The sequence below is a fragment of the Maniola jurtina genome, chromosome W (assembly GCF_905333055.1).
Source record: "Maniola jurtina chromosome W, ilManJurt1.1, whole genome shotgun sequence".
In the NCBI taxonomy this organism is placed as follows: Eukaryota; Metazoa; Arthropoda; class Insecta; order Lepidoptera; family Nymphalidae; genus Maniola; species Maniola jurtina.
The window spans coordinates 6,937,033-6,957,567 of NC_060057.1; the positions used below are offsets into that span (position 1 = coordinate 6,937,033).

At 40.2% G+C, this 20,535-nt stretch overlaps 1 protein-coding gene across 1 annotated transcript; it reads right to left on the reverse strand.

The window, feature by feature from the left end:
• Positions 1-653: 653 nt before the first annotated feature.
• Positions 654-4,813, reverse strand: LOC123879947 (gastrula zinc finger protein XlCGF57.1-like). Its single transcript, XM_045927804.1, has 4 exons — positions 4,718-4,813; positions 3,814-4,297; positions 3,086-3,137; positions 654-2,354 (listed from the first exon to the last, which is right to left on the reverse strand). The coding sequence occupies exons 2-4, from the start codon at positions 4,216-4,218 to the stop codon at positions 946-948; spliced, it is 1,866 nt and encodes a 621-aa protein (XP_045783760.1). The 5' UTR covers positions 4,219-4,297; positions 4,718-4,813; the 3' UTR covers positions 654-945.
• Between the last annotated feature and the right edge of the window lie 15,722 nt (positions 4,814-20,535).

The following is a 20,535-nucleotide window of genomic DNA, read 5'->3' on the forward strand; positions in this document are numbered from 1 at the left end:
GGCGAGCGCCGGCACAGTCGGGGTCCATACTTGTTTAGTTTAACTAACTTGTTACAATTATCTACAAACTTGACATTGGCTAATGTTTGTAAGGCCAGACGAGAGAGGAGGGATCTTGAACTAATGAACTGACATTTTTAATAACGGGCATGAGACGGGTCTGCCTGCGAAATTCAAATTTAATTTCGTAGGCAATTCAAATTTAATTTTTAAGAAAAAAAAATAATATTATAAAGGAGAAAGTTTGTATGTGTGTGTGTGTGTATGTTTGTTACTCCTTCACGCAAAAATTACTGGACGGATTGGGCTGAGAATAGAGATACATTATACCCTGGATCAGCACATATAGGCTACTTTTTATCCCGGAAAATCAAAGAGTTCCCACGGGAATTTTAAAAAACCCACATCCACGCGAACGAAGTCGCGGGCATCAGCTAGTAGACTACTAAAATCATAACCCTTCGTAGTGATTATATTCTCTTTGCTTTTGGCTTTGCCGCAGTCGGGTAAAAAAGCCAACTTGGTCTATTATGCTTTGCGTACCTACGCTTTCCCACTGCGCTGGCCACCTTTTGTCGGTCTCCATAAAATGGCGCGATTGTGAAACTCAATGTGCCAATGTGTACGGGAGCCTGGTTTACAACAAACACAAGTTTCGATTTAGTAATTATTTATTTCAAAAAACTTCATCTGCTTTCAATCATAAAACAAATTCATACACAGTAAGTTTTTGCCGACATTTCTAAATATAATACTTAGATAGAGATAGTTATATAGAAGTAAACATAATAATTTATTCAAAGTACCATAAGTAAAAATAAATAAAGTAGGTGCCTACTATTGTACACTTTTTGATTGAAACTAATGACGTCTCTTTCCTACATCATGAGTTTTTCCTTTTGTTTGAGCAATGAGCATGGTTGGTAAATGGACAAATATAAAGACTCATACAGGACTCTTTGTGTGAGTCTTTCTTATATGACATATCAAAACGTATTTTTTTGTAAATTTTGAATTACAAAAGTTACAACAGTAAAGTTTCTCTCTAGCGTGAGTCCTAATGTGACTGTTTAAACCGCATTTCGTAATACATTTATGTTCACAATGTGGGCAAGAGAAGGGTTTCTCTCCGGTGTGAGTCATGATGTGCGTCACTAGACGGCCTTTATGTGCAGTTCTAAATGGACAAATATCACAACAAAAAGGTTGAAGTCCTGTGTGAGTCCTCATATGAGATTTTAAACTGCTTTTAAATGAAAATTTTGAATTGCATAGGCTGCAATAGTGATTTTTCTCTTTAGTGTGAGTCCTAATGTGACAGTCTAAAGCGCTTTTGGTCCTACATTTATGTTTACAAAGTTTGCAAGAGAAAGGTTTCTCACCAGTATGAATTCTAATGTGCGACACTAAACGATCTTTATGTGCAGTTCTAAATGAACAAATATCGCAGGAAAAACGTTTTTCTCCAGTGTGCGTCCGCATGTGACTAATTAAAAGATGTTTAGTTGTACAACTTCTATCACAAAGGTTGCATTGAAAAGGTTTTTCACCAGTGTGAGTCTTCATGTGCATTTTCATTTGGCTGTTTGTCTTAGTTTTAAACTTGCAATGTTTGCAAGAAAAAGGCCTATTATCAGTGTGAGTATGTTTCATATGGGATTTAAGGCTACATGAACGCGCAAATTTAGACCCACAAAGCTCACAAGAAAATGGTCTTTCACCGGTGTGAACCCTCCTATGTCTTACTAAAGACTCTGAACGTGCAGATCTGAATTGGCAAAGTTTGCAAGAAAATGGTTTTTCTCCAGTGTGCATCCTCATGTGCGCAATTAAAGTTCCTTTGTGTGATAGCTTTGTGTTACAAATGTTACAACAAAAAGGTTTTTCACCAGTGTGAGTCTTCATGTGCGTGTTTAATTGACTGCGCATTACAAATCTCGCACGACAAAGTCTACAAGGATGAATTTTTTCTCCAGTGTGTCTCCTAGAGTGAGATTTCAATGCACTTGAAGTTCTACATTTATACTCACAATGCTTGCAAGAGAAGGGCTTCTCGCCAGTGTGAATCATGATGTGTGTCACCAAGCGGTCTTTATGTGCAGTTTCAAATGGACAAGTGTCGCAAGAAAAAGGTTTTTCTCCAGTGTGAGTGCACAGGTGTCTCACTAAAGAACTATGTTTGAATAGTTTTTGACAAAAGTCACAAGTGTACAATTCGCCGCTAGTGTCCTCGTGAGTCCTCATGTGTAAAAGTAATGTACTTTTGTTTTTGCATTTATAACTGCAAACATTGCAAGAGTGAGGTTTTTCAGCAGCGCGTTGGGTATTCCTGCATTTCTTCCGCAGAGAAGTGCCTGAAAGAAAAATATCACCACTAAGTACAAAATTACAAGTGCGGTAAATTAAAAATTTAAATCACCAATAAAAAACCGGCCAAGTGCGAGTCAGACTCGCGCACTGAGGGTTCCGTACTCAGGTATTTTTGCACGATAAATCAAAAACTATTATAGATAAAAATAAATAAAAATCTGTTTTAGAATGTACAGGTAAAGCCCTTTCATATGATATAGTTATCTTACATTGAAAATTAAAACACATTTTAATTTATTTTAATGATATAACCACAAATTCAGAGTTTGCAGATTTATTCCTGTATTTGTGCTATAAGACCTACCTACCTGCCAAACACGATTCTAGGTCAACGGGAAGTACCCTATAGGTTTCTTGACAGACATGACAGACAGACAGACAGACAGACAGACAGAGAGACAGACTGACAGACAGACAACAAAGTGATCCAATAAGGGTTCCGTTTTTCTTTTTGAGGTATGGAACCCTAAAAATTTAAGTCCAGGCTACCATAATATTGCATTGTAGTCAGGATTGAGTTCATAAAGTTAGATTAGAAACCGAGCAGCCTTCTTTGTGTTTCCTTACGCAATATTCGCAAAGTGAACTGTGCTGTGTTGGCACAACTAAAAGCTATACAACAAATGAATACTCTATAAATCTGGGTCTAAGGCTGAGATCTATAGAGTGCACTTTGACTATGTAGGTTTGTTTTGTAATATCTCTCTGCACTTACCAAGTGTGTGTGCACTGTATGTGGACCTTGTTTCAGTTTTAGAAGGCTCCCACTGAAACCAAATACAAGAATAAAATATATGTAAACTACTAGATGATGCTTGTGACTTTGTCCAGGTGGATTTGGGTTTTAAAAAGTCCTATGGTAACTCTGATTTTCCAGGATAAAACGTCCATCCCTGGGATGTAAGCTAACTTTGTACCTTTAGATATAGCTGATAGCCGTCTATGCAGATAATATGGAGTGAGACCGAAAAACGTACTGCTAAAATTCTCCCCAGCAACACTTTCTTAAGTCCTCACCTTCAAATAATATGTGATTAGTGCTACTTTTTAATCTTGTAACTACATATTTCGTATGTTTATTTTACTTGTTTTGCATGAAATATTATTTTATTTTAGCCTGAACTGGAACCCTGCTGGCAATACTATTTATGCTAAGGTGGTATCATTATTATTAAGTTTGTCTGCATGTTAGTCTCTGGGATTAACAAGTGTAAATTAAAAAATAACACCCAGACAAGTGAAGGTTGTAAGTAACTAAAAAAGAGCTGATAACTTTCAAATAAAAAAAAACTAAATTAAAATCGGTTCATTAGTTTAGGAGCTACGAGGCCACAGACAGATACACAGATACACACGTCAAACTTATAACACCCCTCTTTTTGGGTTGGGGGTTAAAAAATAGACTATAGTACATTCTTTAAAAAAATATTAAAAGCAACTCACATCGCTATCTGTCTCATGCTCTGTAGATTCCTCAGAGTGTGAAGATATATCATTTTGATCAGTCAATTTGTCCTGTTCTTCGGCTTTGACTTCTTTTTTAATGGAACTAAGAAACGCTTCTGCTGTCTCATGCCCTGTAGACTCCACAGAGTATAAAGATATGTCATTTTGATCAGTTAATTCTTCCTGTTCTTCGGTTTTAACTTCTTTTTTAATGGAAATAAAAAATGCTTCTGTTTCATTGGGCATTATCATATTGAGAATCTGTTGGTCTAAGCCCTTAGCATCTACATATATGCTAGTTTTAGATAATAAGTCTTCCATGTTAGGTAGTATGTCAGTGTAGTCTTCGATGTCAGTTTCAACTTTCATGTTTAAGCTGCTCAGCTGTTTCATTTCTGCCATCTTGAAGAGTTTGTGAATTTTTTCAACAGCTACAGCAGTAGCAACAGCAACAGCTATTAATATTATTAACAGCTATATTCTGAAAAAAATAAATAGAATCTGCAAATTTTTATTTATCAAATATACCTACAGATCAGTCCTATCCATAGATCCTGTCCTTATTAAATTACTGTGGTAATTTATTAAATTACTGTGGTAATTTAATTAGTATTTTACTTTGCATCCTTAGTATTTAGAAAGGCTTATTACACTACCTAGCTGTTTTCAAGGGATCCTTACCCTAAGATGGTAAGGTGTCATAAAAGAAACGGAGGAAGGGCCGCTAATTAGGGCGATCTGATTGTCCTTATTTACCAGATGCACTCTGCCAATGGGGCAATGAAATAGGTAACAGTAATAACTTAACCTAATAACACTAAGTAAGTAGGTTGCCGTAGAGCTTGGAAGTGGGAAATTTTCGGCCAGAGTTTGTTGTTGTAAATGTTGTAAGTGTACTTACTCTAGTTTTTAGCCGTTTTAAGCCTTGTAGCATCTTGTGAAGACGGTGCTAACATAAAATACAATTTTTCCTCAAATAATCACATCTTAAAGCCTATCACAAGCATCTGCCTACAGAAAAATCGAAAAATCGGTATTTGGCAATGACTTCTATGTATACTATGCACGGTGCTATCGCTTCGAACAACCTGACTAGTGACTGGAAACAAGTTTGTTCTATAGTTTAGGAACTTGTCGATAGATGGCGGTGATAAATTTTGTAATAGCCACACTAAATTTTTTTTTATACTGGCATCCCTATTTTTTCCGTCGTTACACGTTTCATTTCACGCAGCAGTTTCATTAAAAAAAATCAAAATGTTGTGTAATATCCAATGACTTTCTAAGCATGGACACATTACGGCATACAACACAAGAGCCCAAACATGGCACACGTTTCTAAATTCACCTTATGTAGCTTCAACTGCTCCATTTATACATTCCCGCTAACATTCAAGTCCTGTAAACTAACCTCAGTGATTAAGCCGCAATGTAAATCGATTATTGCACTCGAAGCTGAATAAGGTGATTTTAGAAGCAAACTTGAACAAAAAATGGAATGGAGTAGTGTAGCACTATTAATTTTTGTTATTTCTTTGAGAGATTTTTCGTTTTTGTAAATATGAAACTATTATACTATATCTATACTATATAACTATTATACTATTCTGCTCGTGCTGATTCACTGACTGACTGACTGACTGACTGACTGACTCATTTGATCACCTCTTTGTATGTTTTTTTTACCGATAGTTTCGTATAGAGGACAAAAATGATTCGGAGGAAAAATATGGATAGAGCTGATGATTGAGGATTTCGGTCAGGAGCACGGCCAGGGTATTGAAGATAGGTGGGGGGTGCTCGAACAAATGTCACTCAGAACTTCATCCAATAGACAGGGAGCTGAAAAATAAAACCAAAATGGCGGATTCAATATGGCGGCCATACAAATTTCGCCGGTGTCTATCTCGAAGATTATAAAAGATGGAAGAGTTGTTTTCCTGGCAAAAAATGATCAGGACCCGAAATTCAACTTGATGAGCAGAAAGATTGCGGTCCGCTTGCGGGCCGCGAACTCACGCGCCCTACTAGTTATATGTATATGGTTTTACGTGGGATGATTTATATTAAAAAAAAATTAAAAGCCCTAGATTGCAATCACACCTGGTGGAAAGTGATTATACAGTCTACGGTAGTAGCGGGCTAACTTGTTGGGGTGGGGTAAAATCCATACCCGTTATAGATGTTTCTATATGGCATCGTACCGGAACGTTGGCGGTAGAGTGGTAAGTAGCCACGGCCAAAGGCCTCCCACCAGCCGACCTAAACCAATTAAGAAAATCTCAATCGGCCCAGCCGGGAATCGAACCCGGGACCCTCGTCATACAAATCCACCGCGCTACCACTGCGCACCGGAGGTCGTCAAAAGATAATAAAATAAATGTGATACAATAATGGCCAATAGATTTTACATTGAACAAAAAAAAGCTACTCCACAGTTTTGTTTTTCCGACATTCGTGACGCGCCCTTCCATCTGTCTCTTTCCGATGTGCGCGAGAGAAAGGAATGGGAACATTGTAAATAATTTTAGATATTTCTAGTGTTTTCAATGGTTTTACTAAGTATTTTACACTTTTTCGCATGTTATCTTACGTAAATAAAATTACCTTACCGGTGGTAAGTCACACCATCTCTTTTCTGCGTCGTTAACGTATTATTTCGGCACTTTTTGATCGCGCATTTAGGCATCTTGACAGCTTAGCAGTCAACATGCGACTAATGAAGAAAGTGTGCTTACACCGAGTATAAGCACACTTACTTGGTCCCTTGTTGTGCGCGCCAGTGCGATGTCCTTGCTTAGAAAGTCATTGGTAATATCAAACAAATTTAACCACAAAAAATATTGTAATAATTTTGCGGCTAATTTATTTTCCTGTTCGTATTGTAATATTCATTTTTGCAGACTTTATTTTCAAAATAAAGAGGTCAGAACGGAATATGAGTCACATTAAATTGTCATCTGTCAGTTGTCATTGTTATTCGTGTTATGTTATCAGGGGGCACGGCAGTGCCCCCGCCAAGACGAGCCAAACGGCGGCCGGGGCGCTACGTACCTTTTTCTCGAAGTGTTTCGCCATATTTTCGACCCGTCATAACTTCGGTCTGGATGACGCTAGAAAGCTGAAATTTTCAGTATAAGGTGTCCTCAGCAAATTTACCAAATATACTAAGTATCAAATATCTAGCTTTTATGGTTACAGATTTATTGATACCTAAAATACGCCGTTTTCGTCCCTCACTGATGATCATCACAATTCATAGTCTGTAATTCTAGGGTACTTCCCGAAGTCCTAGAAAGCTGAAATTTGGTATGTAGACTAGAAATTGCATACAAACAACAGGAAAATTGAGAAATTGGAATTTCCCCCCCTCTACGCCTCTTATGAGAAAAGCAAAACTGTAAATTCTGTCGCTAGAATGCTGATATTTTCAGGATAAGATGTCCTTGGCAGATTGATTAAACGCATTGAGTATCAATTGTCTAGCTTTTATAGTTTCAGATTTATTGACAGTCCAAACTTCTAGTCTGTAATTCTAGGGTACTTCCCGAAGTCCTAGAAGGCTGAAATTTTGTATGTAGACTAGAAATTGCATACAAACTACAGGAAAATTAAGAAATTGGAATTTTCCCCCCTCTACGCCTCTTATGAGAAAAGCAAATCTGTAAATTCTGTCGCTAGAATGCTGATATTTTCAGGATAAGATGTCCTTGGCAGATTGATTAAACGCATTGAGTATCAATTGTCTAGCTTTTATAGTTTCAGATTTATTGACAGTCAAAACTTCTAGTCTGTAATTCTAGGGTACTTCCCGAAGTCCTAGAAGGCTGAAATTTGGTATGTAGACTAGAAATTGCATACAAACTACAGGAAAATTGAGAAATTGGAATTTCCCCCCCTCTACGCCTCTTATGAGAAAAGCAAATCTGTAAATTCTGTCGCTAGAATGCTGATATTTTCAGGATAAGATGTCCTTGGCAGATTGATTAAACACATTGAGCATCAATTGTCTAGCTTTTATAGTTTCAGATTTACTGACAGTCAAAACTTCTAATCTGTAATTCTAGGGTACTTCCCGAAGTCCTAGAGAGCTGAAATTTGGTATGTAGACTAGAAATTGCATACAAACTACAGAAAAATTGAGAAATTGGAATTTTCCCCCTTCTACGCCTCTTATAAGAAAAGCAAATCTGTAAATTCTGTTGCTAGAATGCTGATATTTTCAGGATAAGATGTCCTTGGCAGATTGATTAAACGCATTGAGTATCAATTGTCTAGCTTTTATAATTTCAGATTTATTGACAGTCAAACTTCTAGTCTGTAATTCTAGGGTACTTCCCGAAGTCCTAGAAGGCTGAAATTTGGTATGTAGACTAGAAATTGCATACAAACTACAAGAAAATTGAGAAATTGGAATTCCCCCCCTCTACGCCCCTTATAAGAAAAGCAAATCTGTAAATTCTGTCGCTAGAATGCTGATATTTTCAGGATAAGATGTCCTTGGCAGATTTATTAAACGCATTGAGTATCAATTGTCTAGCTTTTATAGTTTCAGATTTATTGACAGTCAAAACTTCTAGTCTGTAATTCTAGGGTACTTCCCGAAGTCCTAGAAGGCTGAAATTTGGTATGTATGTAAGAGTAGGAAAACTAGCTCCAATAAAACTCGCGCCATTGTTATTATTCATCACAGTTTATTATCAAACTTTTAACCATCTTTAATATTACTTTTATCCAAATAAACCTTTACAAATACTTTTGAATCATCAAATGAATCTACCACTGGTTCGGAACGCCTTTCCTGCCGAGAAGAACCAGCAAGAAACTCAGCGGTTGCTCTTTTCAAAGATTTGATTTACAATAAGATTCGATTTACAATATTTTAACCGAAATTACATTTAACCGTCAAACTTAAACGAACAAATTTGAAAGAAGTTAAGAAACTCAACATTTAAACCAAAGTTACAATTAACTGTCAAACTAAACCGAATAAATTAAAAAGGTAGACAAATTCAACGTGTTATCACTTCGACTGTCGATAATAGAATGCCGCTCCGCTGGACCGCTTCGCTTTTAAATACTATCGTGGCGGTGGGGTTCGGAAACGTCGACGACGTACGATGCGTCATTGAGGATTCTACTCGTCATTCGATCTATGAATTACGTGTCTCATTATTGCGCCGATACGGCCATACTGATCATAGGCGCGTCCCTGCGCCTACTCTCGTCCTTTTTCTCTGCAATAAAGTGCATAAATTAGTAAACCAACATCACACACACATAAACCCTTATAATTTCGAAATCAAAAATGGTTCCTCAACACTCTTATCACGTTAAGAATCTCATAGCCTCAGGGCCTCGACACCCATATTAGCTTTCACGTTAACTCATAGCCTTCACGTAAACACATTTCAATTATCTTGGAACACATAAGTGATAACGTCAGAACCTCATAGCCTCAGCGCTAATTTTGGTTCAGCCTCAGAGCCTCGGCGCTCATTTTAGCCTTGACGTTGACACATGAATTACAAGACAATTGAAAACACATAAGTGATCATCAGAACCTCATAGCCTCAGCGCTAATTTCGGTTCAGTAACCATTTTTTGCTTTTTTTTTTTTTTTTTTTCACATTTCAATTATCTTAAAGCACAAATGACGTTACAACCTCATAGCCTCAGCGCTAATTTTGGTTCACACATCAAATGGACTTTAAGGATAATTGAAACCCCAAGTGATGACGCCAGAACCTCATAACCTCAGCGTTAATTTTGGTTCAGCCTCAGAGCCTCAGCGCTCATTTTGGCCTTGACGTTTACACCTTCGGAAAGATAGTAAAAAGTGATGACGGCGGAACCTCAAGCCTCAGCGCTAATATTGGTTCAGCCTCAGAGCCTCAGCGCTCATATTGGCCTTGCCGTTTACACTTAAATAATGGAAAAGTACTTAACTTATAAAAGCACGTCAGTCTGCGCGTCAAATCCTCACTTTGCCGTACTATTACGTTTACTCATGGCCGATACGGCCACATTACTTTGTACTTCAAATTTTGGTACGCTTTCCAAACGTTCGTTAATCGTGGCAAACTTTTCTTCTGGTCCCATTGGTTTACTCGATGAAGTTCACGTCTATTGTTCAGTAATATTCATATTCAGAGGATATTCTTACTTCAGCTTTTACGTTAACATTTTATACAATATTATTATCAGTTTTTTTTTTTTTTTCTTTCTTTCTTTTTTTTTTTTTTTTTTTGCATTGTTTATCTTTTTTTTTTTTTTTTTTTTTTTTTTTTTGCGGTATTACCCTTTTTTTTTTAAATATTTATCCTCTTTTTTTTTATCATTACTATCCCATTGTTTTTTTGTTTTTTTTTTTTTGTATCATTGTTTGATAAATACAAAACCCCAACTCTACCTAGACCGGCTCTTCCACCCCTATACCGGTCCCAAACCGACCATCTAGCCTAGCTACCACAACTAGTACTATGACCTCAACCAACGGAAACCACATAAGGTAACCACAACTCTAAAACCTACAGTAAGTACGACAGACCGTGTCTACTGAGAAGTGTCTCTGACCAGAGCCGCAGAATAATGAATCGGTTTTGATATATACAACACCCAGCGTTACGAATTCATAAAACACCACGGGATTCTATAACTAGATCTGATATGTATCACCGACCTGTAGAACTCTGATTATAATAACAACAAGTAACTGGGCGACGGTACCCTACACTAGATTGGCTCCATCGTAACTACTATCTCAACCGTCTAATCAACATTTCTAACCAACAATATCCACACGTATGTAAATTCACATTATTTGTACAAATTGGAACGAACTCACCAATTACAACTGCAACTTAAAATCACTTTCACAGTACTGACTCAAGAAGTCCTTTCACTACTTCACTCTGTCGAAACACCACACGTAATGAATGCCGCTCTGCCGCTGGTTAGCGTGTCTACCCCAAAAATCTCCCTACCACTTCACGCCATTTTATCATAAAAATACCCGCGCCACTTGCTATTGGTCGATTCAAACATATCACAAGACTGCCAACATAAAAAATGATATTGCCAATATTGTTAAAGTTGCCACTTGAAAATAATATTGACTATGGACAAACACGATTTACTCAAAACTTTGAATAATTATGGAATTATTAAACAGTAAATTTAATCGAATCACGACAATTGTAATGTTATTATCTGTTCGTATTTGGTTGGTACCAAAAATTTGTAACAATAAGAAGAGAAAAATTGGATTCGCAAACACATCTCTTTATGAGGTCTGTACTATTTGGTAGATAATAGGAACACATGGAAGCACTTAAATTATAAAATCGCGTCAACACCTTGAAATTAAAATTTGGATTGCACTACAGGAACAAGCGAGGTCTGTTAGTCAGTCATCACCGATGTGGTCTCATTGATTTCTTGGGTGAATTACATAATTTGAGAACATGTTCGGCCATTCTGCCCATGACAACCTTTTCTCGTCAGTAGACAATAAGTACCTCAGATATGCCGTGATTAAGTCAGTACTTTCATCTCTTTTAGGATCGCTTTATGGTGTGATTTGATGTATTCCACTGAAGATTTGATTAGACATTTTTAGCTTTCTCGTAAAGCTTGAGCTTGATCTTAATATGGGGTGGTGTTATTAAAACTGATTTAAATTGTCTGTCAATCGTCCAAGTAAATTACTTAGTAGAAAATTCTTTACAATAATGGCCTTCTTAATGAACCAAACTTATGAACATTCAACAAATTTATGACTACAAGACTCGTATCTTGGTTGAAAAATGAAACCTTAAAAATTTATTCACTACTATCATTTAAGACAAAAAGGAAACTGGGATACCGGTTCTACGTATCGTTGATATTTGGCATTGGCACGCACAACACACGGAAACGTTTAAGTGCGAAACTTGTAATTAGAATAAGTCTGAACCGAACGAGAAACTCGAAAGAAATGGCCAATACGAAGATGTTCCAGTAAGTCTTTAAGATAGCTTGGATTCGGGCTCCAAATACCTAATCGAGCAATCCATGTACCCACAAATGTTTAATCCGCCAAATGCGGCAGTGGTCTGAGAAACACGCGGAACAACTATTAAAATATCAACTAAAAAAAAAATAATTAAAAATCTCTGAGAATAAATCCTACAAAAGATATTCATAACCAACGGCCAAGAAAGACAATTTAGTTTTCCCAACAACACTTCCTAACGGAGCCAATACTTTTAACGGAAATGGAAAATGATCAGCAAATCACCAAAGCCGTTGAGTCACCTCGCACAGACCCGTCAGCTCACCACAGAGTTTGTCAAAGTTATTCGATAAACCTGTATTACGAAGAAAACAACCGATTCTATATGACACAACATCCAGTCAGTAGCTTGGTCCTTGGTAATAGTATTCCACCATAAAACAGAAAACGTTGAAAAGAAGGAACACTGCCGATCAGTGTCTCCCACCATAAAACAAGCCCTTGATCTAGTACGGTATTAAGGATCACTTAAAAAAACAAAAATACTATGCTATTATGACCTCTCAAAGTGACTGCTGTGAAATTTAAGAATATTCAACGGTTCGCCATTAACAGCGAAATCTACGAATAATCAAAAACGATTTTGAAGACAAAAAAAAAAAAAACGGAACTATCCAGAAACACAACAGGAGTCCGATAAATTGCTTAAACCCGCCTACTATCATCTTGGGACCACGAAATAGTAAAGTAAATGTTTTCAAAGAAATACACCTGTGAAGCTTTACAAAACACATCTGCTTCTAATAGCGGCCTACCACTGGAAAAATAAATAAAGATTATGATAATAATAAATGAAATGATGACAAATAAAACAGCTCACACCACGCCAGGCACGTCATCTTCTGTCGGCAACTATCTTTGAAATCTTAGGTTTGTATCACGTTCCAGACTTTGGATACCTTCAGCCATTATTTCACTTATCCAACATCATACGTATGCCAATTCACTCAGGTTATACTCCTTGGATTGATTGTTCTAAAACTGGTACTGTACTCCGTGTCGTGGTTTTAAGCAAACATTCCCACGATTTTACTGCTCCTAAATGAGCGCTAGCTGCTTTCAGTCGCACTTCGTTGTATTTTAAATCATATTCATTTCTTTCACATCAGGGTTGAAGTTTGAAAATAAACGGCTAAAATCTATTCATTATTTCTCAATCTATGTCTCTAAAGTATTATCCAGAAATGCCGTTGCTATTAGCGAGGCGATGATGGTAATTGGCGTTGATTCATCCCTTCTTCTGATGTAAGAGTAGGAAAACTAGCTCCAATAAAACTCGCGCCATTGTTATTATTCATCACAGTTTATTATCAAACTTTTAACCATCTTTAATATTACTTTTATCCAAATAAACCTTTACAAATACTTTTGAATCATCAAATGAATCTACCACTGGTTCGGAACGCCTTTCCTGCCGAGAAGAACCAGCAAGAAACTCAGCGGTTGCTCTTTTCAAAGATTTGATTTACAATAAGATTCGATTTACAATATTTTAACCGAAATTACATTTAACCGTCAAACTTAAACGAACAAATTTGAAAGAAGTTAAGAAACTCAACATTTAAACCAAAGTTACAATTAACTGTCAAACTAAACCGAATAAATTAAAAAGGTAGACAAATTCAACGTGTTATCACTTCGACTGTCGATAATAGAATGCCGCTCCCGGTATGTGAGCTCGCGCGCCCGCAAGGGCGCGGGAGAGGCACGTCCGAGGCAATGGCCTCCTGCATGCGGGGTCTTCCGCCTGGCGTGACTACGCCAGGGTCCTTGGGTTGGCCCATGGGCCTACGGGCTTTCCTCCTCAGTGAGGAAGAGAGAGTTGAGAGCGGTCCTCACGCCGTCGTGGTCCGACCTAGCCGGGTGGAACCCGCTTGTGGGAAGCCCAGCTGGGTGGTCGACGTGTGCGGAGGACACGCTCCAAGGCATCTATGTGGCGCGGTTCTCTTCTTCCTCCTGTCTGGCGTCCTTGGTAGGCTGGGCCTCACCGGTGAAGGCGGCGAGTCGTCGCAGTCCCTCCAGGATGCGCAGGAGTGGGTCTTCCCCGCCATTTTTAATGGCGTGGAAAACGTCCTCTAGGGTCTCAAACGCCACGGCTTTGATGGCCGCGACGCTTGGTTCGGCGGTCCTCTTGGGCTGGGGCGGGATCCCCTCGGCAGGTCTAGGTTTCTGCACAGGCGGCGGCGAGGGTGCGCGGGTTGGCGATGTCGCCTTCCTGCGCCGACGGCCTCTCCTCTTCCTGGCAGGAGCTCTCTCCGTGGCCTCTCGTGGCTTCGGGTCGTTTGCAGGCGTCCGTACCCTGGAGCCGGTGGTCTCGGTGCGCGGCGGCGGTCTTGGGACTGTGGCCGCGACGGTGCCCGCGCGTCTGTTCCGTGCCTCCTTTCGGAACACGGGACAGCCCACGTGGTTTGCGGGGTGGCTACCTCCGCAGTTGGCGCAGGTCGCTGGGTCTTCCCGTGGTCTTGGGCAGTCCCGTGCGCTGTGCTCCTGTGAGCAGATCACACAGGCCTGGCGTCTGTGGCAGTTCGTTGAGGCATGGCGGAAGCCCTGGCATCTGTGGCACTGAGCGGGACCCTTCTTCCCTCTCCATGCCTCGATGCGGACTCCCCCCATGCAGAGCAGCTCGGTGACTTCGTACACTGCTGGAATCGTGTGTGGGGTGCGGCGGAGCATGGCGAAGAAGAGGCAACCTGGTCTGCCCTTCCTCGCCCTGATCTGGCGCACGTACTCCGGCTCGAACCCCAGCTGGCGGAGTTCGTCTTCTATCTCTGCCGGCTCGGTGTTGAAAGGAAGGCCGCGGATTGCGACCTTCAGGCTCCTCTCGGCCGGCAGTGAGTAGGAGAACCAGGACACGCCCTCCGTCTTCTCCAGGGCGGTGAGGTACCGCTGGACGAGGCGGAATTCCTGGTCTTCCTGCGGCGTGAATCTAATACCCTTTCCATAAGGGCGAGCTGCTGGGTTTCTACCCAACTGGAGCTTAATCTGTTTGATGTGGTGCGTCCAGTTGGGCAGATTTTCCACGATGAGTGGCGGGTAGCGAAGCTTTCGCTGTTTCGTCGGGGCTGGGCCGCTCGGTGGCGCGCCGCCGGAAGGGGCGGCGGCGGCGGGCTTCGGCGGTGGCGTTGCTCTCGCGCGGTCGGCGTAGGAGCGTGGGGCCGGTGTCGGAGCTCGGGTGTCGTCCGACCCAGAAGCTTCGGTTGTGCGTCGGGGCATCTCGTAGCGGGAGGGAGGGGTGGTCTTCGCAACCCGTTTCGCCTCAGCGGGCGCGTCCTCCTCCGAGTCGGTGCGCTGCCTGCGGCTGGGGAGCGCACGGCGATCTGGGCCTTCCAGGGCCAGGATGGCGGCGTAGTAGGCGTCATCCTGCCGAAGTCTAGGCTGGACCGTTGTCTCGCTGTCCGCCACACTGTCGTCGTCGAGCAAGGGCATCGACAGCGGGCGCGGCGCGGCGGTTAACGCGGCGGGCGCGGGTGCGGCGCGCGAGACGTGCGGGGCCGGTGGCGCGGCGTACGGCGCGAGAGCGCGCGTGACGGAGCCATACGGGGCTACAACGTCGGGCGCACTCGCGGGTGCGGCGCGTGATGCGGGTGCGGCGCGTGGTGCGGGCGCGGCCGGAGGCGCGGCGTACAGCGCGAGGTCGCGCGTGACGGAGCCGGTCGGGGCTGCAACGTCAAGCGCACTCGCGGGTGCGGCGCGTGATCTCGGATCGCGAGCATGTCGTTGATGGTGGCGGCCCTGAGAAGGGCCTTTGGAGGTGGATGGACGGCTGTCCATCCTCGCGCGGCTCTAGCGGCGCGTGGGAGCGGTCGTCACGCCACCCAATCGATCACCGGCTGGTGAGATCGGGCATCTCCGGGGTTCGGGCTTCTCCTCCGCGCAGACAGAGCGCGCGGGCGAAAACTGTTGGAGCTTTTTCTCAAAAAAGTCTTCAGTTTTCTTTACGGTGTAGGGTGCGTGCGTAGTGGACGACGTAGCCAATCCGAATGCCGCTCCGCTGGACCGCTTCGCTTTTAAATACTATCGTGGCGGTGGGGTTCGGAAACGTCGACGACGTACGATGCGTCATTGAGGATTCTACTCGTCATTCGATCTATGAATTACGTGTCTCATTATTGCGCCGATATGTAGACTAGAAATTGCATACAAATTACAGAAAAATTGAGAAATTGGAATTTCCCCCCTTCTACGCCTCTTATGAGAAAAGCAAATCTGTAAATTCTGTCGCTAGAATGCTGATATTTTTAGGATAAGATGTCCTTGGCAGATTGATTAAACGCATTGAGTATCAATTGTCTAGCTTTTATAGTTTCAGATTTATTGACAGTCAAACTTCTAGTCTGTAATTCTAGGGTACTTCCCGAAGTCCTAGAAGGCTGAAATTTGGTATGTAGACTAGAAATTGCATACAAACTACAAGAAAATTGAGAAATTGGAATTTCCTCCCCTCTACGCCTCTTATGAGAAAAGCAAAACTGTAAATTCTGTCGCTAGAATGCTGATATTTTCAGGATAAGATGTCCTTGGCAGATTGATTAAACGCATTGAGTATCAATTGTCTAGCTTTTATAGTTTCAGATTTATTGACAGTCCAAACTTCTAGTCTGTAATTCTAGGGTACTTCCCGAAGTCCTAGAAGGCTGAAATTTGGTATGTAGACTAGAAATTGCATACAAACTACAGGAAAATTAAGAAATTGGAATTTCCCCCCTCTACGCCTCTTATGAGAAAAGCAAATCTGTAAATTCTGTCGCTAGAATGCTGATATTTTCAGGATAAGATGTCCTTGGCAGATTGATTAAACGCATTGAGTATCAATTGTCTAGCTTTTATAGTTTCAGATTTATTGACAGTCAAAACTTCTAGTCTGTAATTCTAGGGTACTTCCCGAAGTCCTAGAAGGCTGAAATTTGGTATGTAGACTAGAAATTGCATACAAACTACAGGAAAATTGAGAAATTGGAATTTCCCCCCCTCTACGCCTCTTATGAGAAAAGCAAATCTGTAAATTCTGTCGCTAGAATGCTGATATTTTCAGGATAAGATGTCCTTGGCAGATTGATTAAACACATTGAGCATCAATTGTCTAGCTTTTATAGTTTCAGATTTATTGACAGTCAAAACTTCTAATCTGTAATTCTAGGGTACTTCCCGAAGTCCTAGAGAGCTGAAATTTGGTATGTAGACTAGAAATTGCATACAAACTACAGAAAAATTGAGAAATTGGAATTTTCCCCCTTCTACGCCTCTTATAAGAAAAGCAAATCTGTAAATTCTGTCGCTAGAATGCTGATATTTTCAGGATAAGATGTCCTTGGCAGATTGATTAAACGCATTGAGTATCAATTGTCTAGCTTTTATAATTTCAGATTTATTGACAGTCAAACTTCTAGTCTGTAATTCTAGGGTACTTCCCGAAGTCCTAGAAGGCTGAAATTTGGTATGTAGACTAGAAATTGCATACAAACTACAAGAAAATTGAGAAATTGGAATTCCCCCCCTCTACGCCTCTTATAAGAAAAGCAAATCTGTAAATTCTGTCGCTAGAATGCTGATATTTTCAGGATAAGATGTCCTTGGCAGATTTATTAAACGCATTGAGTATCAATTGTCTAGCTTTTATAGTTTCAGATTTATTGACAGTCAAAACTTCTAGTCTGTAATTCTAGGGTACTTCCCGAAGTCCTAGAAGGCTGAAATTTGGTATGTAGACTAGAAATTGCATACAAATTACAGAAAAATTGAGAAATTGGAATTTCCCTCCTTCTACGCCTCTTATGAGAAAAGCAAATCTGTAAATTCTGTCGCTAGAATGCTGATATTTTTAGGATAAGATATCCTTGGCAGATTGATTAAACGCATTGAGTATCAATTGTCTAGCTTTTATAGTTTCAGATTTATTGACAGTCAAACTTCTAGTCTGTAATTCTAGGGTACTTCCCGAAGTCCTAGAAGGCTGAAATTTGGTATGTAGACTAGAAATTGCATACAAACTACAAGAAAATTGAGAAATTGGAATTTCCCCCCCTCTACGCCTCTTATGAGAAAAGCAAAACTGTAAATTCTGTCGCTAGAATGCTGATATTTTCAGGATAAGATGTCCTTGGCAGATTTATTAAACGCGTTGAGTATCAATTGTCTAGCTTTTATAGTTTCAGATTTATTGACAGTCCAAACTTCTAGTCTGTAATTCTAGGGTACTTCCCGAAGTCCTAGAAGGCTGAAATTTGGTATGTAGACTAGAAATTGCATACAAACTACAGGAAAATTGAGAAATTGGAATTCCCCCCCCCCCCCCCCCCCCCTCTACGCCTCTTATGAGAAAAGCAAATCTGTAAATTCTGTCGCTAGAATGCTGATATTTTCAGGATAAGATGTCCTTGGCAGATTGATTAAATGCATTGAGTATCAATTGTCTAGCTTTTATAGTTTCAGATTTATTGACAGTCAAAACTTCTAGTCTGTAATTCTAGGGTACTTCCCAAAGTACTAGAAGGCTGAAATTTGGTATGTAGACTAGAAATTGCATACAAATTAACATACAAATTACAGGAAAATTAAGAAATTGGAAATTTCCCCTCTCTACGACTCTTATGGGAAAAGCAAATCTGTAAATTCTGTTGCTAGAATGCTGATATTTTCAAGATAAGATGTCCTTGGCAGATTTATTAAATGCACTGAGTATCAATTGTCTAGCTTATATAGTGTTAACAACTACCTCAAGATGCTGCCTTATATCATGAGTCATAGACATCTAGACCTATATCAGATTAATTATTATTATTTATAAATAATTGGCGGGAATGGATTATAAATCACATTTAGTTATTAACTATTTAGATCAATACATATTGTGTCGTATTTTACATTTAGCTGATATAATTGTTACGTTAATTGTCTATTACATCACCTTGGTTTACCTCTGTGGTAATTTGTCAAATAGCTTCCCGAAAACAAGTACCTACCTACCTTAAAAAAATATATCTGTCAAACTGATAGAAATAGCGAAGGAATCGAAAAAGACGGGGATTGAGAAATAATAATTGTAAGAGAAAACTATTCTCAAAAATACAGTGAAGTGAAATTGGAAAGTGTCTATTATTCAAACCTATCCCCATACTTCTGCAACAGTCAGAAGTGGGATCACAAGAAGAGAAGAGAGCAGAACATTGAAGAACGTGAAAAGAAAATTTTTTTTTTTCTTCTCTTCTGAAGACACCACGCCTCTCTTAGAAAATAACATCATGGACCTATATCGACGCAAACTCATCTTCAAGATGCGACCCGAGGACGGCCCTGTGTATTATAATATCAGGGGACTTGAAGTTGAAATACCTAGAAGCAAAATTACGGTCTACCAATACCAGAAACCCTACTTACTTTATTAAGGGTACCTACTTATCATCATCGAAAAATTATAGAAGCAAAATTACGGTCTAACAATACCAGAAGCCCTACTTACTTTATTAAGGGTACCTACTTATCATCATCGAAAAATTATAGAAGCAAATTTACGGTCTACCAATACCAGAAGCCCTACTTACTTTATTAAGGGTACCTACTTATCATCATCGAAAAATTATAGAAGCAAAATTACGGTCTACCAATACCAGAAGCCCTACTTACTTTATTAAGGGTACCTACTTATCATCATCGGAAAATTATAGAAGAATCTACTACTTCGGCGCAGGCTTCAAGATGAAGAGAAGGGGAATAAAACTTTACTACGTCTTCGCCACGCGGGGACAAGAAGAGCAGCTGTAATCTACTGACGGGCTAGCCATCACTCGCCGCACCGTGCTAGCCGCCACACGCCTCGCCGTGCCAGCTGCCACTCGCCGCGCCGTGCCAGCTGCCACTCGCCGCGCCGTGCCAGCTGCCACTCGCGCACCGTGCCAGCCGCCACTCGTCGCACCGTGCCAGCTACCACTTGCCGCACCGTGCCAGCCGCCACTCGTCCTCCTGTGTCGCCATAGCAACAAAGTCGAGCATACCCGCACCCGGTGAGTCGTTTTAGGTATATTCACTCTAACCATCAATTTTCTGAGCATATGCAAATGCCTCTCAAAATATTAACATTAGTGCAGATAGAATATTTGCTGGAACTGATATTGATACTGAACATTGATACTGGAAGTTAATTTTTCAAATGATTTGATAATACCATAAGTATCTAAAGTTTTCATCATAAAGGAGGTTTTGAGTGCGCATACATACAATCACTTAGCAGATTATGTAAAAAATGTGCATGTGTGTATTTTTTTTTTATAACAGAAAAAATAAGTATCTACTTAATTGTGATCTCTGCGATATAGGTCAATTCACTTAGCAACAGATCGTATGGCATTGAATGAGTGAAATATCGATTTTGTCAAACTACCTTCGTTAGATAAATTAATAATTTTAGGTATATCATCAAATCTTTTTTTTTTTTGTGAGATTATTATTTACAAATTAAATAACCTGTATACGCGTTTTAAGTATGTACTCCAAACACCGCTAATCCTGTGGAATGAATTGAATCACAAAAATTCTGGCAACCGCCTCTACCGCCATAGCTCAGTGTGCTGATTAATAAAGTATATACAAATACAAAATACAAAAATATTTATTTCGTTAAAATAATTTTACAGAGAACACATAGAAATTAGGACCATCCCAGTAAGTGC